The 24,007-nt window shown below is 43.0% G+C and overlaps 1 protein-coding gene across 1 annotated transcript in view; it reads right to left on the reverse strand.

Annotated features, from left to right (window-relative positions):
• Positions 1-24,007, reverse strand: part of cdh4 (cadherin 4, type 1, R-cadherin (retinal)) — a 230,876-nt gene continuing 206,869 nt past the window's right edge. The window contains exons 10-17 of the mRNA XM_080461601.1: positions 18,180-18,365; positions 17,591-17,844; positions 13,392-13,543; positions 8,141-8,377; positions 7,130-7,363; positions 6,841-6,980; positions 2,563-2,727; positions 1-2,047 (exon numbers count right to left, since the gene is read on the reverse strand). Coding sequence (XP_080317727.1) covers positions 1,841-2,047; positions 2,563-2,727; positions 6,841-6,980; positions 7,130-7,363; positions 8,141-8,377; positions 13,392-13,543; positions 17,591-17,844; positions 18,180-18,365 — 1,575 coding nt within the window. The 3' untranslated portion in view covers positions 1-1,840. The remainder of the gene's footprint in view (positions 2,048-2,562; positions 2,728-6,840; positions 6,981-7,129; positions 7,364-8,140; positions 8,378-13,391; positions 13,544-17,590; positions 17,845-18,179; positions 18,366-24,007) is intronic.

Below are 24,007 nucleotides of genomic sequence, written 5' to 3' on the forward strand. Positions count from 1 at the left end.
CAAAACGTGTTGTTTTATTTTCTAAAGCACACATCCAGTATCTAGATGACGAAGTAAAAGAATTCCAGTACACGGATTACCAGAACGACTATCAGCAGGCATGGATAATGAACCTTCAGCCGCCCCACGGCCGAGAGCCAGCGCGAGGAGCGCTTCTGTCGGAGACAATACAGATCCAAACAGGGAGGACGGGCCTGTTTCCGTATATAAAAAGAGTATAACAAAGCACTTCTTGAAATTAAAAAGAAAAGCAAATAATTTCAACAACAACAAAAAAAAAGAAAAGTTTAAGCATTCATCTTAGAAATGGAAATATACGTGTCAACAAAAGACGAACATAAATATTTACATATTAAAAATAAATGGGCCAAAAAATCCCCCGAAGCCCAAAGTCGAGCAAAAGAGAGAGTGAGAGCAGCAACTTTTATCATCAATACTTCAAAAATATGTATCTTACAGTATTTTTATTTCCTCAGTGTCTTTATACAGAGTATATTCATATAGTTTCTGTTGACTATTTTCACATTCTCACCACATAGTAACAAGTGCTTTGAGTAAAACATTTGAAGGAATTAAAAAACAAAAAACAAAACAAAACAAAAAACCATGCACTTTTGAATACTTTTGTTGGCCTATAAAAAAACGGGAATGTTCAAGGCGACAAAGAAACAAACCAAAAAAAAAAAAAAATCTTTCCCAGATGCCTTTGCTCCGAGTCGTTTCCACTTCCTCGACCCTCCGTCTGACCGATCGGATCATGCCTACATAAGCTTTACACGGTGGAGGAAGCAACACAAAACCGTACAGGGCAGGCAAGCGTCTCAACGTAAAGGCTCCTAAACTCATGGGTCCACAGAGGAAAAGGCAGGCATTCTCCACTAAATTAGAAAACCCCCACATGTATAAAAATGCTCGCACACAACCGCAGCGTGGCTGCTGCGGTTGTGTTGACAGGTGATGCTCGCCAAAGTCAAACTGAGCGGGTCCCTTTTGAGAAGGAGAGCCACCTTCCCCGCAATGACTCGCGCTGGCTTCTTCCGGGCCATAATTTCTTGTGTTATGATGTCCAATAGTCTGCCCTGGGTGTGTCTTTCCCTCCCGGGACGGGCTGCTGGGGTTGTTCATGTGCACCAATGTGAAAGGGGGAGGAGAGCAGGGCTGGTTTTGAGAAGCGCGGGGGGGAGGAGGAGGAGGAGGAGGAGGAGGAGGAGGAGGAGGGCGACAAGAGAACGTGCCTCCGCTGTACTGCACGAATGGCAACCGATCCTGAGATAGCAGGAGTCTGATACAAAAACACACCACAAAAGGCACTTTATAAAATGACAGTGCTTCTGTTCTAAGGAAATTCAAGTTGACAGAGTTAAAGAGACCGACTCGGAGAGCGTCTTCCCGAAAACATTCTCTTCAGTGTGAGACTAAAGCAAGAAATGGTTTTTTGTTTTAACAATCAATCAAAGCACAAATTCACTATTTGTCTCTCACCAGCGGCTTGAGTCGTCCCCAGAGATATCCAGGTCCAGCCCGGTGAGAGAACGACAAAATTATAATTGAAAAACCAAAAAAAAAAAAGAAAAAAAAGAAAAACATCACTACAAACTCGCCACTAAAAAATATAAAGCCAGAATACAGTTGCATTGCAGTGGACGTCATGATTGTGGGCTTGGTCGTTGTGAACAAGCTTTATGTGGCCCGTGTGAGGGTCCGTTCCTGACAGAGTCTACCAAAGGAGCCTGCATCATGTTGGTTGGCCCTCGCCTGTGGTTTAAATCAGCGTCCGTCCAACTTGTCCAGCCTCTCCTGGCCCCCCGCTGAAGCCCCGCCCAGCCCCCCGGCTCCGCTCTCAGTCATCGTCCCCTCCTCCATAGAGGTCGGCCAGCTTCTTGAAGCGAGGGCCCCAGTCGTTGAGGTAGTCATAGTCCTGGTCCCCCGAACTGGTGGAGTTCAGCGAGCTGACGGAGCCTGCGGTCGAGCCGCTGCCTTCGTAGTCGAACACCAGCAGGGAATCGTACGGAGGGGCGGTGGGGTCGTTGTCCGCTGCCCGCAGGCCCTGCGGCCAAGAAGACAAGGATATCAGAAGTCAAAGATCATATACTACAGTATTTCATCTTCACTGTGCTTCTCCTGGATTTAGGTCAGTCACCGCTGCAAATATAACTGACGAGCTGATGTGGAAACAAGTTCAGGGTGCAAGACTGTAACTGCTGCAATAAGCTTGTGTCCTCTGGCTCAGCCAGTCATTAGTGCTTTAATGTTACTTCACATCCTGGACGGAGCTTGAGAGCCAGAAATACAGTTCTGGAAAGAATTGATGTCCAGCACTTCTTCAGAAGATAAATCAACTCGTTTTTTTTTTACCATAAAACTAAAAATGATCCACCCTCCATTAAAACAGTTTTCTAAACTCTGAGCGGCTGACAGCGAGGTCTCATTAGGAACCAGTGCAATCCGTGCCTTCATTATACAAGCGTAGAAAAAGAAAAGAATATGTGAATTTTGGCCATAAAATCTCAGCAGTTCTTCAAAAACCTTTGAGAGGAAAAAGCTTCTTGGTCATGAACATACATCATTTATGAAGTCTCCTATGTCTCCGGGGTGGGGCAGACTCGGCCTCACTGGGTACTGTGACTCAGCAATCACAGGCCTCTCGTCGACCCGGCGCACCCCTGATGGCTTGTTGATGATGTGATCCAGAGACTCCGGCTGCTGCAGCTGGCTCAAGTCGTAGTCCTGGATGAAGGCCATGGAGAGGGAGAGCCGAGGGTTAAAATCATCGCCATGGATTCACCTGCTGTTTCTAACCTGTTTCTGTCGGTGCAGAAGACATTGTGTTTCAAAGCAGGCTCAGTTTACGACTTCATTCAGCCTTTGTTTCGCTCTCATTGTTTGCCATCAAAGACTGTCAGACTTTAGAGTGTGCTTGTGTTGAGTCAGAGCGCTGAGGGGTTTCCAAATTATGGCTGTTTTTGTAATTCTCCAGACTTTATCTGTCTACCAAATCCAAACGACATTCTGTAAAGCTGGCGCTGCTACATCTTAACCCTTAGTATACAGGATCGGCAGGTAGTAAACAAAGACCCCACAGTTTATCGAGTCCATTCTCTTCAGATGGTAAATAAAACTAAAATCCCTTTTGATCGGGGGTATGTGAGCCATACATTGCTATAGTGGCTGGTCTGCAGGACATTTTTGTGGCTTTTTGTGTGAAGTTTGCATGTTCTCACTGAGCATGCGTGGGTCTTTTTCACTTCCTGTGGATTTCTGACAAAATTCTCCCAAAAATGTGCCTGTTTATATGGCAACAGCTTGAAAAACAATGTCATTATACAGACATTTGTATAAACAGACGATGGGGTTGGATTGCTTTTCCGGGTGACCGCCAACGATCAAACGACCAAGTTTGAAGAGGATATGGACGGGGAGTCATGACCCTCTGGAGACTGTCATTGTCTATATTGTCCATCTCCATGTGCGGAAGAACTATTTACATGCACAGTCGCAGCATTTCAGAAAAGTTGTGTTTTCGCCCATTTCCGTGGAGACGGAGTGGGAGAGTTGGACAAAATGTGCCTTTTCAGTTGCCCCGAGCACTTTGTCATGTAAACGGACCACCAACGTTTTCTGTGTTCACTTCATGAATGTGTGTTGCGATTTCTTTGAACCACTGGGGATGAATTAGATAAGTGTGTGCTCGGCCCAATGAATTTCCTCTCACTATGTTGATTGATGCATCACGTTCACGAGAGTAAAATGGTCACTTTTAACCTCCACTATTTAGTCAGCGTATTTTGAGTCCATGATAAAAAATCTGAGCCAACTGTGAAGTTGCTGAGATAAAATGTTCAATGTCAGACGTCTGCAGGATGCAATCTGCGAGGGAAATACATTTTTTAGACATCTAGAGTAAGCCACACATGCTTTGTCTTACTGAGTAGTAATTTATGGGTTGAACGGCAGATTTCTAAATAAAGTTCATAGATCCATAGAAGTGCTTGTTGTCTTTTACAGTTATGGTCGATCTTTACATACAGACTGCGTCCGTTGCAGTCTTTTAGGCTACACCTACAATTCTTCTGACCAAATCAACTTTTCTAATGTGAAAATTATTGAATTTTTGTTTTGATACATACAAGGATTCGTTTTACCTTGGTCTTACTGTTTTCTCCATCATGATTGTTTCGCAAACAAATAACTAATGAGGTAAACAAGGCAACCACTCAAAATCCCGGGCGCAAGAGGGACAGAGAACTAGCAGAGAATCAGTAATTCAAAGTGGTTACCCACGATTTACATTGAACGCCACAGAAACTACTGAAATAGTTTCCCCCCCCCGCCTAGAAAATGTAGAAACAAGCTGGACCGAGCCACATGGAGGAGTAGAGATCAACACTCTGTCCTCATAGTGAGACTGTCCCTGGATTCAGTGTGCGAGAGTCTCGTGGGGTTTACTCATGCAACAGTATAAATAGTTTGTATCATGTTGATTCATCTGTGATAAAAAACAAGAAACATTTCCTAAAACTGCATGAGAATACTGTCTGTCGTATTAAAGCATGTGGAGCTGTTGCACAGTCATACATCATCTGTACCTCAACGATTGAGGTACTATTACACATATAATGCAGCACCAACTGTAAAAAAACAAAAAAAAAACAGCTTCAGTTTGTCGATATTGATGCACTAATTATTCTGATTATGCTTATTGTTTGATTTATATTTATTGGTGATTTCTGTGACTCTAAAGTAAACAGATGAACGGTAGTTTATGGCTGGTGGTTATGCTTTCTGAAACACAAGCTATAAATGTAAATGGAACAGGTTGTTGAGTTTCCTTTACGGCTCTCCTGCAGATGATGAATAAATACTCCCACTAAATCTTCACACAGGTGTTTCTGAGTGGGAAATATGCCCGTGTAGAGCACAGCCATCTGACACTTGTGTGTTTCTGGTCTGGGTATCTGGTGAGTGTGTGTGTGTGTGTGGGTGTCGGAACAGAACAAGTATCAAAAACAGCATATTTATTTCTGAATTAATCAAAGCTCCTTATTGTTAAAGAGTTTGGTTTCTTTAGAAAAAAAAAAAGAAAAGGGGCTGAATAAAAAGAGGTGATTGTAGGTGTATCACAAATTCTGTGTGAAAAATGAAAACAGGAGCGACGGCGTGAGGAGAGCGGCAGAGTTGAGTGTGAGGGGAATCTAAGCCAAGCTGCGTTTTTTTTTTAGCAGAAGCACTTATTTTTAGAGCAGTTTGCAGCGAGAGTGTTTCTTTTCTTCTTCTTTCTTTTTTTTTCCCAATAATCTCAGTTATATTCTTTGTTAATTGCACATTTGTGGTAGATGAACTAATGCCTCAATTTCACTGATTTATCTTTTGGCTGGATCAACAACGTGAAGCAGTATAAGTAAATAAAACATCTCAGGATTGATATGGACGTGAGTTTGAACGTGTGGAAAATATTACTGTATCGTAAACGCACATAGAAGACTTATTCTCTTTGAGAGGTTCACAAAAAAAGTCAATATATCTCTCCCTTTTGTACGTTACAACCTATTGTATGTTGGGTGAAGAGCATTGCTGCTGAAGATGAAAAGAAGAGTCCACGATTAGTTTGACTTGTGACCTATTAGAAAATGTTTCTGAGTAGGATTGTTCAAGCTGCACTTCAGCCCGAAGCAGGGGTGCCAGGAGTGGGCTGGGTGAGAAGAAATACAGTATAATAATAATCCATGAATAGGCTGTGGCTCAGGTGATCCCGTCAGGTCATCTAATTATGTGAATTGGTGAATGTGGCAACCGATGTAAAGCACTTTGGGACGGCTGAAGAAGGCATGATAAAAGAGAAATCCATTCATCAAAATGAAAATATTTTTTACAAAACCTAACAGAAATAAGTACAATTTCAACTTTATGTCATTTTTTTTAAAATCCATTTTATGTGGTGAAAAATACAGTGAAATATCTATTAAACCAACTTCTAACTCGCTTCATCCGTCTCTGGGCTTCAGGATGAGGGAGTTGATCTCAGCTGACGATGAGAGACTGTCACACACATTCACACTTACGCAATTAGGCAATTCAGAGTGACCAATTAACCCTTAAAAGCAAAGTGCACATGCACAAGGAGAACATGGAAAAGTCTTCTTCCTGCACTTGCACCTGGCCAAAAATGAATTACCTCTGTGGGGTCAATAAAGTGTATTGCATTGTGTTCACAAGTAAATAGAATTCATAATGTAAGTATTACACATTGAGAGTCATCGACTCATGCAATCTGTCTCACACACTGCTGCACCCGCTTGACTTCAAAAATAGTATTTTAAGCTTGAATCGTAAATTATGTTTGCTGATGGATGCTAATTAGAGGATTTTTACTTTAAAAGCAATGGGAGGTCAGTGCAACCAGCACACCTGTAACATCATTTCCCTGCTTAGATTTATCTGAGCAGGACGTGACAGTGGTGTGGGCCAGCTGAGGAAATGCCCCTCAGCTCACCGACCTTCGTCGCTCAAGCTGATTCGCGCCTCCTTTTCAAGCACTTTAAAGACGGACGCAAGCAGGTGCAATGCAACTGAGTTTAGGCAGCGCAGGCACTTGTGTCAGTATTTGCATGTTCTGGTAAACACACCTGAAATTACAATTTCATTAAAGTTGAGTGGGTAGTGTGTGTTATTCTGCTCATTTGTTAGATGCTACTAGCGAGTAGCTTCCTAATTTATTTGCATGCAATGTGAAGTTTAAACGTGCTTTTACAAACATTCAGTACACGAGGACTTTCATTCTTTTGTTTTTGTACTAAAATTATACCACTGCAGAAATACAGGACATGTATACATTTCCGTTACCTGGTCCTCCTCTCCACCTCCCTCCTCATCATACTTGAGGATGTTGTCTCTGACATCGTCCTCGGGGTCGATCAATAACGGCTTTGCCTGGCGCTCCTTCTCCCTGCGCTTCATCCACACGACAAACAGCAGCACCATGCCTGCCAGAATAAACCGCAAAACAAGCGAAACACAATGAGCCGTTGTGAAACACCACATTGCTGAAGACGTAATTACAAAACAGTTCTGTGAGGCTGAGTCGGAGCTCTGAGCGCGTCCAGCTTCGATCCCCTCACTTTGTTGTACTCACTGAGCAGGATGATTATGCAGATGAGGATCGCGATGATGGCTCCCGTGCCGAGGCCCGCGGCTGCAACGGCTCCCGTGGCGCTACAGTCCCCGTTATCATCACAGGGACACACTTTGACCCTGATGAGGGAGCGATTGGACAGAGGAGGGTTCCCCGAGTCCGACACGATGATGGGAATCTCGTATACGGCGGCCTCCAGATAAGGGATCCTAAGCCTCAGCTGAGCATAGTCACCTGCGGAGTGGGAGTTAAATAGTGTCAAAGATGGGGGGTCGGGGGGGTGGGGGTCAAGAGATGGAAGGTAGCGAGTGGGAGGGGAGAAGACATGCAGGAGAGGAGAGGAAGAGGAAAATGAGATTAGACAGTGTACTGTGGACAAATTACATTTTGTTTACTGCAGAGTATCATGTCATCATGTGTGTAGGTATCAGGGAAAGACACAGCAAATCAACGCTGCCACCAGCAATCAATCTGACGTGTACGTATGCGAGGAGGCATTAAGGATATATATATATATATATATATATATATATATATATATATATATAACCTTCAGCATCTATCACTCAGTCAAGCTCAGACAAGAGCCTCAGCGGGAGAATCCAGGTATGTGATCAGATTTGTCCTCAAGACAACTGCTGTGAGACATCCATCTGGGTGGATTAGGTGACAGATCGGCTGCTCGGGGGACAGAGAGATGAATGGCGCTCATTTGTCACAAACGATGGCTCGTACGTCAACACTGGATGGCACCCGCGCCTCTCACTGTGAGCTTTGTGAGACATTTTGTTAAACTTGGACTTCTTTCACAGCTTACAGCATTCCCCGTTCCCCCCGATTAACGTCGCAGCTGACTCTGCAGAGGGGCTTTGCTTCTCATCAACTTTATAGCCGAATTCAGTTATGGCCATCTTTTATCTGACGCCTACGTGGTGACTCTTACATCACGGAGGTCCATTCTACTGCGATCCAAGCAGTGTAAAAAACACAAGTGTCAGGCGTCGAAATTACCGCTCAGTCTGGAAATGGTCCAGTTTCGCCGAACGGTGACGGGAAACGAAGGCAGCTCGAAGACAAACGGCCCTACGTTCGGGTCGGCATCGGCATCCGAAGCTGTGATGTTGATCCTGGAGTTGGGGCGCGCACGCTCGCACACCTGCGCCTCGCGGGGGATCAGCACCGGCGCGTTGTCGTTCACGTCGATTAGGTAGATCTGGAGGGTTCCCGTCCCGCTGGCTTGAGGCGAGCCTGAGGGCAGGCGAGAGAAAAGACAGCCGATGAAGGGATCATTAGAAGCCATGGTGGAGTTATAACATATAGTGCCGAGGCAGTGGAGGGAAGATGAAATGAATGGAGATGTAGTTTATAAAACTGTACGATAAAAAAAAAAAAAAAAGAAAAAAGAAGAGCTACAGAAGTTGCACTAGGAATCCCTCCGTTCCAGCTCCATTGTCGGAGCCGATTCATGTGTGCAAGTGAGAAAATGAGATGCACAGGCAAAGAAACAATTGATAAGAAAAAGGTTTTGTTTACTGAAAGGCTGCAAGCAGAGGGACAATACTGTATACATTTGGAGCGGCGCACCCACGCGACGGCAGACAGAGCGAATGAAAGGACACATAAATTTTTCAGTTCTTGTGTTTAGAACTGCAAGCCTTCTGAAAAGGCTGGGGCCAGGCTCGTATTGGAGGGGACAATGTTCCCATAAAGATTGCTGTTATCTGCACTCTGCAAAGCCCACTGGGAAATGACTCAAACGCTCTCCCTTTACTACATGCCACAGCAAAAGCTCATCATAACTTATTCTGTTCTGTTCTTTTTTCTTTTTTTTTCCTCCTTCCACTGATTGTCGGAGCAGAACAAAACCCAATCAGGTTGGAAAAGAAACTTTTTGATGTTTCATCCTCTGTCCACGACACAAAAGCTGCAATGTGATTTGATTAAAGTTCACACAATGATTAAATTACAGTTTAACTGACAGAGAAATATTGTTTTCCTGCCACTGTTTCTTGCTGATTCTTCGAAACACAGTGCGGGAAACCGGCAGCTCCTTGTTTTTCAAGTGCACTGCTCATTTTCAACCGATATTGTGTTCCTGCCCCCCTTTTTTCTTCTTCCCAGCGGCACAACATTCAAACCAAAGAGACTATGTGTCATGAGGTTGATGACCATTCTTTTTTTTTTTTAGAATTAATCAAAATTGCAATGAAAATGACAAGACGAATTCACCACGCAACGTTTTGGGCTGCTGGCAGAACGGTGGGCACAGTGTGCATTGTACACAGCTGATAAGCAATAAGCTGACAAATGCTCATCTTGCTCATTTCAAAGTGTTTGTTTTCACTGGGATGTGGTTCAAATGATTGACAAAGACATATGGGCAGAGTTAAAATGATGAATCGAGTCCAGCATGAAACAACAAACGGAGCAAATGATTGTATTTTCTCTGAATAAAATCTGTAAAACTATTTTAATCTGGTCCCTGGATACGGACACATGATGTTTTACTCCATCAAAGCACTTATGCTATACTTTATCATCACATTCTAGCTATCTATCTATCTATCTATCTATCTATCTATCTATCTATCTATCTATCTATCTATCTATCTATCTATCTATCTATCTATCTATCTATCTATCTATCCATCCATCGTTAAATTGTCCTTGTATTTGAGTTTAACGTTAAAGGGTTAGGGTTAAAGAGATTCAATTTCACCCAGGGGATTAGAATAACACGGCTTCTTTCTTTCTTATGTCACGTGAGTGCTTATATGCCACAATATAACAGAATTTATAGACTCGCTTTCACCTAATGACCTCAGTCTGGTGTTTTTACAAGCTGCTTAGCCTCATTAACTCCCTGTAAAGTATATTTGCAGCACTGCAATTACATTTGAATGAAAGAGGATGTATTAAAAAAATGAATAAATAAAAAATAAAAGATATATATATATATAAATAATTAATCACATGGACATTTTCATGCCACATAATCATGATAATAATAACAATTGTATTGAGCTAATTAGACCATCTACAGGTTTGCCTTTCTGACCCTACTTGAAAAGATGGATGGGTGGATCATTTGCAGATAACTCTTTTTCTTTGCCGATACACTTTGGATTTGCTTGTTCTTGGTATTACGTGGTATTACAGTAAAGAACTCCAGGGGTTTTCAAAGTGTGGGAGAATCAGAACCCTTCACAGAGCTTAAGAAATGTCCTCAATATCATGAATATCGCTCACTGATCATGACACTAGAACCGTGTGCGACAGCTGTGAAAAGTCGAGTATGTACACACACACACACTCTTGCGCTCACCACAGAGTGATTTATTGAGGCCTTCAGCAGACAACTCCCAGAACAAACACTGTCAGCAAGATCAGCTAAATTACCGATGCGGTGCAGCATAGAGAGATTTTTACCCCAGGAGCTCATCAGGGTTGTATTTTAACTATTTTTTTCCACCAGTAACTTGGTGCATCAACTATGTAAAGGTCCGTTGCCCCGGGCCTCGAGGCCCATCGACCGTCTTGTCGGTTATGATTGGCTGGGTGCTTTGTTGCTTCTTACGCCTTGGTTGAGTAGAATAAGTAAAGAGAATTTCAATCAAAGTGGGATATATCCCCTTGTTGACACTGGGCACTGGAATCAATAGGCAGTCAACACTTTGAGCTTAAGTTGGTGTGCTTCAGGGCAACCAATCCCTCATTTCTCACTGGAGTTTTTTTTTGTTTTTTTTTTACACCTGAGTCCCTCCTACTTAAACACAGAGCAAGCATCTCTATTTGTATTGCTTCACTTCTTTATCTTTGTACATGGTTGCAGCAGCTGAGGTTGATACTCACAACCTCCATGGACAGATTGTTCCTCCTTTATCGGAGACAGGGCCCTGCGGCACGGGCCACTTTGATATAAGGAAACGAAATGGACATTCCCAGTCATTTCCAAGTCTTCTGACTTTGTCTTTACAATAAAATGCTAAATCCTGGGATGATATGTAGAATGGAAACAAAAAAAAACACCAAATAAACAAGTTTCCCTTCAGCGACATCTAAATGCAGAAGTGTTGGTACAGAAATGTGATGCAGTTCTTGAGTCGCTCTACAATCCAGGATCTTTTGTGTTCTCTGCTGCAGATTTTGTTTCCCGACACACCAACTGTTGTTCTGTTGGTGAAGCGTGTGGACACGTTCAGCAGCTTTTCCACTGTGAAGCCAAGCTGTTGTGGTCTCGCAGTCCCCCCCCCCCCCCCTTTTTTTTACTGAAAAGCTGTCTGGATAGTAGAAGATGTTCAAAAACCTTAATGTCCTCTTCACTATAGTGATAGTGTGAAAACTTCCACCACCATCTTCAGATGTCGGCTGTTCTGAACCATGTTTTGTTTAATGACCTCTGAAAGGGTTCCTGAGCTTATTCAGTTTTTCTCCAGTGCAGAATTATGCTGTCTCATCGCTGGCATCCAATACTGGGCTTGTTTCTTGTACACAGAGATTTGTATGGATTCTCTGAAGAGTTTTAATCATAATATGTTCTGTAGACAGACACATCTTTAAATTATTTGATAAATTCCACTGAAGATGAATTCCCAAAACATGGCTCACAATTTTTCTGCAGACAGGTGATTGTTTGGTCCTTGTTAACTATCTTCTTAAACACTGTTTTTTTTTTTTAATTCAATGCCATGGTATTGACCAGTTGCTTAATCGCCTGAATGTGTGCAAAGTCCTTCTCCATCTGCTTTTCATTAGTTCCACTTACTTTTTTCTTTGTTGGCCCTCATCCAACTCTGTGAAGCAGTTTTGCTTCCATAACTTTGAAAACGGGCTAATATCGTCTATTAAATGATATTCTTTTCCCCTTTCGGTGACGGAGCAGGTCTATGCACCACATCAATTCTGTGAGAGGATCAAAACACTCCTTACAGAAATGCAAGGAGCCTGCATTCAGCCACGGTAGACAAACAGTTTGAGAATTTGTTAACTTTGCGACGGTCTTGTCGTACAGTATGTCTGAAAAACTGTTGCCGAGCTCGACGACACAAAACTGAAAATGAATGAATAAATAAATAAAATGAAGAAACATCAAAACTGGGGCTGATGTGGGCATGCACTAATGGAAAAAGAGTCAATCAACCAGAAGAGTCAACATAATTATTATGGCCTCTTCTTGGCCAAAACTTAAAATAAATGTGAAACTACACTGAAATAATTTTATGTCAATATCAATACTGCAAATGAAATACAAGTGCAGTGGGGGGAAAACCTCCAGATCTGATGAAAATACTGACATTCTGCTAGTATATGATGGCGATGTGGTGCTTTTCAGCCTGTTTTCATAACATTGCACATGGTGAAGATTTGACGCTGGTCGAAAGTGTGGCTGAGAAGAAACTTGGAGGAAATATCCTCATAAATATCTGCGAAGAAAAGCCTGGCGAATATGGAGGTAAATAATAGCGCAAGCTCCTAAAATATCAGGAAAACCGTATGTGGTGTACTCAGTTGACCTGATTTCAGTTGGTCAACTTTCCCCCATCCAGATAATAATGTGCAAATAATACGCCTGATCACATGTCTTTATGAGGCCTGCACGCCACGGTCGCACACATGGGCACAATCTGATTTAGTGTGGGTGTCAGATTGGTGAAATTGGAAATTACTAGAACTATAACCAAGATTTATTTCCCTTCACTTTGTGTTCCTTAATGCAGTGAGTCACATTGTCCAATTGTCCAAAGCCATAATAGCAGTTATGGAGCAAATTCTAATTTATGGTCACTTCCAGCTTTTACATGTTTCTGTAAAAAGTACCATTATTACTTAATAACACTTACAGAACACATTGGTCTTCTGATTTTTTTAGGGAAAGTAAAACTATGTGTTGACTAAGATGAGAAAGCAGGATTGTTATTTTAATATCAGACATCCGATGAGAACTTTGTAAATTGGTCGTTTTTAAACATTGCAGCAGAATCATTTAAAAAAAAAAGTTTAAAGTCTCATTTCATTAAGTTTCAGACATAAGAAAGAAGGCCTTGAAGTATATTTGGACAAATCTTTCAAAGACTGTTGATGTTTTTAAAAGGACTCATGTTCATCAGAATCAATTTGGTTGTTTATTATTTCAAACAGACTGTTCGGACATGTCAGCTTGTGCTTAAATCATCATTTAGCTGACTGACCCTCCATCATGCGACACAGTACGTGGCCTGCTGCTAATCAGATCACCACAACACACACAGTCATCTAGACTTACCGGACTTACCATTGTCGAATGCCAGGAAAGTGGCCTCATACACGTTGTTTTTTACATACACAGACTCTCGGTCCAGCAGGGCCATGGTGGTGATCTGACCATTGGTTCTATTAATCTTTAGCCAGTTAGCAGGGTCTGATAACTTAGAGTACCTAGAAACACACAGAGGGGAGAAGAGATAAGAAGAGAGACAGACAGTCCATTAAATCCAAAGAAAAGAAAAGAAAACACCAACACACATATATTCCACCTAATGATTTCCATAGCCTACAGTTTCTTAGAATTCCAACAACTCGGAATCTTTTGTTGATCCAAAATACCCATTATCAGGTTGGGTGTTCATTACCATAATAAGCAATACCAGCCAAGCACCTTTGAAATATTACAGTGACATGGAGAGCGGAACATATGTTCACCAAGCTTATCATAACAGCAGCTCATTAGCATGAAGACCGATGAAAACCTGAACCCATAAGCGGAGCAGCCAAGCAACGCGCTTAACTACTCCACCGCTCTCTGTACCCACACAGCCGCCACAGCGGCTCTCACCGGTTGACACGTTCGCAGAGTTTAAAGTGACAGCTGCAATTAAAGTCTATAAATTCCATTACTAACAATGGAAGTTTAACAGCTGACTGAGTAGAAGTTGTGCTCCCGGGTTTAATGAGGAACGGTTAATTGCGGACAAGAGGAGATATCATCTGCAGGTAGATGGTCAGCGTGTCACTGTAATGACAGCAGATGCGGGGAGAGATGCTGGAATAAAGAAAAAAAAAAGAGAGAGAAAGAGACAGAGAGAGAGAGAGAGAGCGCGGAAGATCAGAGGCAAGCGTCTGTACAAGCGGGCTGGGTAAAAACGTGATGGAGTGAAAGGAAGCTTAATTAGAGGAATGCGTTGGAGGCTGCCACGAGTTAGCCAGAGGCTTTCAGGGCTTTCAGAAAAAAAAACTAATTCCACCTCCAGCGAGAGACACAAAACTACCGGACTGGTGCACAGAGCAAACGGCAGAATTAGAAACACCCGTCATTATCAGGTGTTTTAACCGTTGATTTCTTTGGAGAATAGAATAAGCAGGATCTCTCGTGAAAGAACTTGTCATGCTGTGTTAGTTAGTCACAGTCTCATGTTACCCTGCGAGTAAGAGTCTGTTCCCCTCGTCTCCTTCCTGTGCCAACAAGATGTCACCTCCCGCTGCAACCATTTGCAGCTGGCAGATGGGAAATGTCTCTCTGCACTTCTGCTTATCTATTTCTCTGACAGGAATCGTATCATAAACTTTAGGACTGGCGTTATGTTTAGACTGCTCGTTAAGTAAGATGAATACGTTTGCCTCAGTTTGAGAAGGGGCATCAGTGCTGTCGAGGTTAGAGAAGCAAGCTTGTAACCAGAAGTTTGTTAGATGACTTATTAACCGAAACTAACAGGCATGCCATGTGGACTGTGGAAAGCATCTGGAACTAGGAGGAAATGTCACGAGTCAATATCTGCCAGTAAAGTCATCATTTTGGCCATTTAAATGTTATAAAGCTAATAACATAATAAAATAGTCCAACCACAATTGAGAAAAAGTGCAGAATATGCATACTGAAAGAATGAATATATTGACTGTCATCCATTTATTTTTGAAAAGCCAGATGCATAAACCCGCAAAATAAGCTTTTCTTTTCAAGAAATGCAGTTATATTTATGCATTAAATGAAATATGCTGGGGTGTTGCTGCAGACCTCCTTACATCAAGTTCCAGCCACACCCACTGGGCAAACCTCGCACGCACGCACGCACGCACGCACGCACGCACGCACGCACGCACGCACGCACGCACGCACGCACGCACGCACGCACGCACGCTTTTTAATTAGTCCTAAATGAGTTATGCTGCATGCTGCTGTGTGGCTTGTTTTCTTTTTTTCTTCCATCAATTTTCAAATTTTTCAAATGTCAAAACGATGCACTTCACGCTTCTTTATGTACCTTTTTGTTTGATATGTCATTCATGTTTGTATATGGAAAGTGCTGTTCAGGTTATGTTAGTTTTACAACAGTTGCTTGTTGGAAGTTATTACATCATTGGCTTTAAAACTGAAAATGGTCCAAATTACTTTGTTATTTGTCATTACAGTTATTCATGAAGGTGACCACAGAGATAATAGGGTGCTACTTTGATGTTATGTATTAAGGCTCCTGGTATTGTGTGTTGGCTTCACTCGAGTGTTGATTTTGAAAGGGGGGGTTCACTGATTTTCTTTGAGGCAATCTCCCCGCCCCCCCCAAGGAAAAAAGGCTGTGGACTGCTCCAAAGTACTCAAATACCTAAATACAGCCCTCAGGAATTTTTCTCATTGAATAATTTGTCCACAAACATCCCAACAAAAGCTGGTGTTTGAGGCATAGAGGGTCTTGTGGAAGACATCACTAAGTTGCAGCTTGGAAATTTAAAGATTCCGGGCGTTTGGAGTTGTGCAAGAGACTGAAAATCAGCATATCTTTGCCTCCGCTGCTTAAATTTTTGAACATTTTCTTTTAAATGTGTCTCTGGCGAGCCTCTGAACTTAAAAGAAGTGCAGCTCTAACATGCTGGAGGACACCTTTAATCCTCCACCCAAGCTCTATAACCTCAGACCTTCATAAATAGGGACCCACCAGCATGTCCTCATATAAAAATGTCCTCACTGTGCAAGGCTATTATTCAAACCTTTACTACGATGGCAAGAGCGCGCGCGCGCGCACACACACACACACACACACACACACACACACACACACACACACACACACACACACACACACACACACACACACACACACACACACACACACACACACACACACACACACACACACACACACACACACACACACACACACACACACACACACACACACACACACACATTAATTCCATCTTGCTGCCACTTAAATCACATCAAACAGTACAATCTGCTGGCAAATAGGCTTGGCTTCACATCCTCTCCTCTTTCTTTTCCTCCAGAGAGAGAGAGAGAGAGAGAGAGAGAGAGAAAAAAATAGAAACATTAAAAAAACCCACATACACACAAACTGGCTCTTTTCCCATCCACTGCTCATGCACAGGCCTTTCAGTCATGCTCCGCGGGTACTCGTGTGCCTGTCCGCGTGCATCTGCGAGCCTACGTTTGAGCATTTCTATGTCTTTTGTGTGTATATTGTGCCGCAGTTCAAGCGAGGTCATTGAAAGGGAATACAGCAGCGGCAGCAGCAAGAGGCAGAAGCGAGGCTGACGTGAGCTGAGCGTCTGCTGGCACGCTGCTTTGGAGAAGACAGCAGCTCTGAGCTCCCATCAATAACAGACATGCAGACTGACAGGGAAGAAAGTGACAGGGTCAGTGGGAGTGAGAGTGAGGCAGAGATGAAGGGAAGAGGGAGTAAAAAGACGAGCTGCTTCTCTCAAAGGGCAGAGAAGCTCAGACCCACTTGGTTTGCATGTCTTGTCATTTTCAGGAGACCTGAGTTGGGGCTACCGCGCACTCTCCTCTACAGTATATGTGCTATATGAGTGCGTCTCCCACTAGGTCCCGTTCTATCAATTCAGTAACATTTCCACTGGGCTTCTCAGTGGAAGTGGCTGTCTCACTGACATTAAGAAAAATCAATCTCTCTGGTTGGGGCTGGCGATGGAGCGGAACGGTGTCGCTGGACCTCAGTAGGCAAGTGGGAGTTTCTGTCACACGGGGTCGATGCCTGGATGGCACAATGCCCACTGTGTGTGATCCCAGTTAGGGAAGGATGGAGGGAGGGATCAATGAGGAGGAAGATAGGGATCTAAAGAGGGCAGACAAACAGTGTCCAACTCATTACAGAACGACCTCTTCACACCGGTCGCCTGGCAACGGGGGAGGTAACTGCGAGGTGGGCGGGCGGTCAGTTGAGAATGTCACAGAAGAGGAAGAAACTGTGGAGAAAATGCTCGGCTCTGATCAAACACTAGTGACACTCAACGCTCAGAGAGGTGGAGGACAAACTGTTTGAAACGTCCAACTCTAGGTTATCAAGTAGAGTCTTGTCTTCAAAGGACGACATATTTTTGCTCTCACTTATATAGATTACAGAAGTAAAATGTACTTGGCGAGAAAAACAAATCCGTGAAACGCCAATCTCCAATTCTGAACATGATACTCAGGGTAAAGTGTGGGTGTGTGTGGTGCTTTTTAAAGTTTGCTACCTGACTATCTGATGGATGAAGTGGTCCGGATCCTGGGCAGCAAACACTGTGAGAGTGGTCCCCGCTGGCACGCCCTCCTCGAATCGGATCATCTTGGGGTTGACGGGGAAGACGGGCGGCTCGTTCACATCCTGAACAGAGATGGTGACTCCAGCTGTGGACTGAAGCGAGGACTGGATTCCACTGGCCAGGTGGGCCTGGTTGGACACCACCACGGTAAGCATGAAGGCCCGATTCATCTCAAAATCCACCGGCTGGGAACCCAACCAGGACGACGGAGTGAAAAGGAAGGCAGAGAGAGAGAGAGAGAGAGAGAGAGAGAGAGAGAAAGAAAAAATATGAGATTGAAAGGAAAACGAGCATAGCTGATTGCAGAATTAGCTCTAACTGTGTTCCAATTTGAGAAATGACATATAATTCACTGAAAACAATGTGAGTCCAGAGTACTCAGTCATCAACATCTGGCACTTCACAGCAGGTGGAAGCATACAAGATGCAGAGCTGCATATTAATGCATGCAATCTTTTTCAAAGATATTCCGTGCTTGCAACCGGCCGAGGAGGAGAAGGAAAAGCTCTGCTTTTTCTACCTTGACCACCGTCAGCATGCCCTCATTGGTGATGGGATTGGTGCGGATGGTGAAGTGTCCGGAGGGGTCTCCGCTGACAATGCGGTAAACCGCGTTCCAGTTGGGACTGTGGGGCTGATCCCTGTCCACCACCGTCAGGTTGGTCACCACCACGTTCACCTTGTTCTCGGGCACCTCTCCAGAAAACTACAAGCGAGGAGGAAGGAAGGAAAGAGACGGGAGGAGGGATGATAACAGGCAAGGGGGGGATGTGAGAAGATAACATTACGCTGATGTTGCTTGAGCAGCCTGCTAATGCATGTTAATAACGTGATTTATTGAGATTTTTAGCATTTGCTCATGCCGTCATCCATCTTTCAGCATTTTACATAATTGTTATTATGAAAACAAAGTGCTTTTAGAGTCGTGCCAATAAGGCTCATTACATTAAAACATGAACTGAAAGTGGTAGCAAAAGCAAACGGGGGAAGAAAATTAGAAAATGAGGAGAGTCGGAAGAAGAAAAAAAAAGACAGAGGACATTATTGTTTAAATGTGGATAATCGAGAATCATATCTTTCATTATGGTAATGCAGTCCCTTATTCCACACCATGTCGGCTCCTATGAAACTCTTTATTTCAACTAATGGATTTGTTCAATTAAGTGTTTATGCATTTAATTTAGTTTCTGTGCATTCACCAAATCGAGGTCTTAATAAGCAATTAGATAAGTACTGTAATTAAGGCAGCGGTAGGAATAATCTTTGGCTAATGATCTTCATTATATTGCAATCTGAAATAACTCCCCTCTGAACTTACTCTGGAGGAAACTTGGTGACAGCTGCAGAGCCCGAAGAAGAATTTACAGTGCAATAGGATACATGTCTCTCGCTCAGTGGGAGTTATTTGGCTAGTGAGGGATGGCCACTCAAAGGTAGTCACACAAACACTCGCGCACACACACACACACACACACACACACACACACACACACACACACACACACACACACACACACACACACACACACACACACACACACACACACACACACACACACACACACACACACACACACACACAGTAGAAAGCTCTCATTGTCACATGATAATCCGTGTTTCCTCTTGTGAACCGTTGACTTGTTTATGGTGTATGTCTGCCAGCTGCTGTTCACTTTAATGGCTTCATCATCGTGGGATTGAAGCAACGTCCATACCACCACATTCCTCCTCCTCGCCCGCCCTCCCTCCCTCCCTCCCTCCCTCCCTCCCTCCCTCCCTCCTCTTCTTCTTCCTCCTCCTCTGTCCCCCTGCCGGGCTGATAAGCGCACAACAAATTAAATATGCACTCTCCGTCCCTGGCGTACGGGCTCCTCCATTTCATTTTCACCCCCAGCTTTTGCATAAACACCACCACAAACCTTCCAAGCTTGTTTGGCCGAGCTGTCAGGCGGCCAAAAGCAGTGCGCTCGCTCAGAGGCTACACAATGGTGTTGACTGTAGAGGCAGGCCTCTCCAAAATGGCCACTCTCTAAAATGCAATGTGGACCCATTGATAAGCCACTAGAGACACACGCTCAAGAGTTCCTGGAGGATTTTGTGCTTTTGACGAAAGAAGTTAGGATAGTTTAATTTGAATTATGTCAGAAAAAGGCCACTGATTTTGGCCTCATAGGGATTTATATGCACACTTCAAATGATTTTCATGTTTAAACATTAATTATCATTTAGAGGCAAATCTCAGGCAGAGTGTGAGCTTGTTCAGCAGCACCTGATAGGAACAAGCTGAACACCCTTATAAATAAATTGTTTCGTTAAAAAAAATACCAGGATTTCTAAAAATAAATAGCATATATTCAAAATGTATGTGCCAAGCTAAAAATTCATCGAGCCCCAAGTACATCGTGACTGAATACTAAAACCTCCACGAGTATAACTGCAGTTCAGTAACTTGTTCTATGCCTTGTTAAATGTCTTATTTTCCACACTTAACACTTTTTACGATCAACTTCATTGAAACTCGGTCAACACACTGAATTCGAAGGCTCTCTGCTATTTCGAAGAAACAAGTTAACCTGATGGAAGTTAAGTGGAATGGTTCTCAGGTGAAAGCACCTTCAGTTTTCTGAATTCACCAATTCAGGTGATACTGGGAAAATTTTTGTCAAACATCAGAAGTGTCTGGTCGATCACGTCTCACTAACATCGGCTGATGAAAAGACACGTTCTAAAACACCGTCAGGTGACGGAAGCGTGCCGTCGAAAAATGTCAAAGTATGTTTGAAAACCGGAAAAGAATAAAGCAAAGTTCGGATGCAGTCGTTGATTTGTATTTGTTAAACATATGCAATATTGGTCTAACATTGTGGGCAACTGGCTTTTTTTTTTTTTATGGCTCTGATGGATCCTCACAAAGTCCAACAATACAGGTTATTAATGCTCGCTTGGGACTTTTCCATGTTCCTGGTGATAAATTTAGACCAAACTGAATAAAGTAAGGATACGTTTTTATCATATATGATAATTGCTTTTAATTTGTAACATACTACTTACACACCCCGAAAATAATTGTTTTTTTTTATTTGTCTTTTAAAGTTTTCATTGTATTATTTACACTGCGTGTCACACTTTGGCTTTGGTTGTTTTGATGTGCTTCATAAACAAAGATGGAATGGATAACAACGTTTTAGCGCTACTTTGCATTCTCAACCAAAACTTGACTGATGAAACAGACTTTACCGTCATCGTCGCTAATTTCTGCGATAATAACTACAACATGGAAAGATGGTTAGACCCCACTACGTCATAGCCAAACTACACATTTCCAACGATAGCAACCATTTAGAGCACAAACGTTAACCGAAATACAAAAAAAGCCTATTAAACTTTTGAGCTGCAGTCCAATTGAGAGAAATAAAGGAGGCTGCAGGCACCAACTTCAAATCAATTTAGAAAACACCATGGTGTGCAGGTGCACAGCAACAAATTAACTGCAACCTATTGAAAACAGACCAGTTAAACTGAACACTGATTCACTTGAGAAAGTTGTGATCAAGAAGAAATTGTGATAAAACTCAGATCCAGCTAACAGGGCACATGTTTCCCGTTCTGAATAATATCAGGTTTGTTCCATATTGAAAGACCAATAAAGGTCAACGCTTGGGGATCAGGGTAAAGTGAGTGCAAATAATCTCTGGCCCTTCAGATCTTTGAGACGGTTACATGGCACAGCTTCACAGCAGCAACACAAATGACTCTTGATTCAAATCCTTCATCTTGTGTGTCTCGAGTTCTCAATGGGTTCTCCTTAGCTAAGCAGCTCCTCTCCTCCTCATCCCTGCGTAGCCAGAGACAAAGCACAGTACACTCGGGAGGTGAGATGCACTTGATTAAATAGTTTGATAAGACAGACTGTTGCAGTACCATTGTCTTTCAGTTTATCACATAATGGCCAACATACCATAGCCCATTCAGGCCCATGTGGCGTAATGAATAAAACATTTGGCTTATTTTTTTCAAATTAGATGCAATATATCAGCTTGGTTTACACCCCCGCAAGCAATTTCACTTAATTAACGTGCTTATGTTTTCTCTATGCCTCCTGCAAAGAGCAATGAATTCTTCTTGCGTCTGTCATACTCAAATAATTACTGAGCTGCTCCAAGTCTCGTTGCTTGCGTGGGAGGCAAAACAAGTGGTAGAGATTGACAAAACAGAGGCAACAGCATCTGGGCCCAAAACAAATTCTTTGCTGTGGATTACGATGTGGCTGTTTGAGTCTAAATGAAGGATAGACTACAAAAACAGATTTCTGTTCATCTTGAATCGTCCCCACATTGGAGCCACATGCCACAATAGGGTGAACCGCACTCTCACTGATAAGCTGAGACATAATTTCATCAGTCATCCGTGAACAGGGGTGAGTGAAGGCTACAAAGAGAATTTGGGAGAAGAAAAACTTCAAATTCTAATTCTAATTACACTGAGAAAAAAAAAAAAGGTCTTGCAGAGCTGTCTATCATTTCTGGCCCTGCCTACACTTAATTACTTATGTCCTATAGAAGTGAAGTTTTATCCAAAAGTAAAAATACCCCCCAAAGAAGGACTTGTTTTCAGTGTTTGGGCACATTTGTACTATAATTGTATAATATCTTCCTGTTTTATTTAAGTCAGGGTTGTAGGTAGCTGATCCCAGCCACTAGTATTTGAAGTGCTGGGCACACGCACGCACGCACGCACGCACGCACGCACGCACGCACGCACGCACGCACGCACGCACGCACGCACGCACGCACGCACGCACGCACGCACGCACGCACTCATTGTCACAAATACATAAAATTACATAAAATGGAAATGTTTGTACGTCTCTAGAGGTCTGACACCTTAAAATCTTTTTTAAGTTAACAGGTAAAAGCTGGTTAGAGAGTGATGGGTTGTCCCAGTTTTTTTTTTTTTTGCTCTCAATCCTCATTTGGCTCAATGACATTTTGGCTCCTCTCTTTGCTACTCGAGTATTTGTCGTCAACCAGCCAAGATGCAAAGCTCCCCAAAGACTTCAGAGGAAAGTTTTTTTAGGAAGTCTTTGCCTGCGAGCCTTATACCAGATTTTAATCAATCCCTAAATGTTTTGAAACAAAACAAAATCTTCTGTAAGTGGTGTGGCTGCCAAACAATGATTGACTTTCACGGGATCCATTGATGGAGTGAAATCAGCTCAATACTGTATAGAGTATAGTAAAATATAGTGTTTCACTTTATCTTCAAGATTATTTTCATGACAGGTAGAAAAGTAAATAAAATACCAATAACAAATAAAACTGCCAATTTCTGCTTTTGCCTATTTAGTGTAGCTTTCTTTATGGTGCTTACTTTTGCGCATGACTGTATCTGCTTGCACATGTCTGTTTTTGCATGACCACTGAATCGAGACATGACAGTTCGTGCACATGAGGGGACTTTGATCCGGAACTGCTTCTGAGTGTAAAACCTGCCAACAGCCCGGATGGGGACACAGAGGTCGGGGACCCGTTCTGAGCGGAGTGGCAGCCTTGTTCGATGAGCTCTACCTCTGACAGCTGGGGAGCTCTTTTCAGAACATGAGGCTAGAACTGTACTGGCAAAGCCCACCGAGGAAAAAGCCAATCACAGCGCGTGACACCGACACATTGGGTCCCAGCTTCGCTGCGAACAGCATCTGTCTCTCTTTGGAATCCCAGGAATTAAAAAAACCCTCACATCAAGAGCAGCCGTGACCCTGTAGGGTCCATGAGCAGACAGCATTTCACTCTATTCTACAACTGGGCTGCAAACGGAAAAGGTAGCGATAGACAAAACCAGGTTTGCGTACACTCTTTCTGGATGCTGTTTTCTAATTGGTACCTTGAGATGTACAGTAGTCACCATCACTTTTAAATCAGAGATATTCCCCACCTTTAGCTTTGCACTCTTTCACACATGCATGCACGTCCACACACACTCAGACATGCAGGTTTAGGGGAGTGGGCCAGCTGCAGCTCTGCTTCCTGACAGACCATTGCTGAGAATCAGGGACTGAGGCCAGATGCCTGCAGACAAATGCTGGCCACCAGAGTCCCTGTGAGCAGGGGAAGCATCACGAGGGGAGGAAGAAGAAAGCTGATCAGTAGCTTTCGGTTTTTCCATACGGCGTGTTTCACACAGACTCTTTGAATCTGTTACTAAGGTACATTTTAAAATGATTCTTCCTCGCACATCGAGCATCACTTTCAGTATGTTTATCCTTGTTTATTTTGAAAGAACAATAGCGATGATGATGAATTTATTGCACGGTTTGCTCAGGACTGCACATCAGGTCTCAAGGATTCACTG

This window comes from Lipophrys pholis (genome assembly GCF_963383615.2).
Source record: "Lipophrys pholis genome assembly, chromosome: 4".
Taxonomy (NCBI): domain Eukaryota; kingdom Metazoa; phylum Chordata; class Actinopteri; order Blenniiformes; family Blenniidae; genus Lipophrys; species Lipophrys pholis.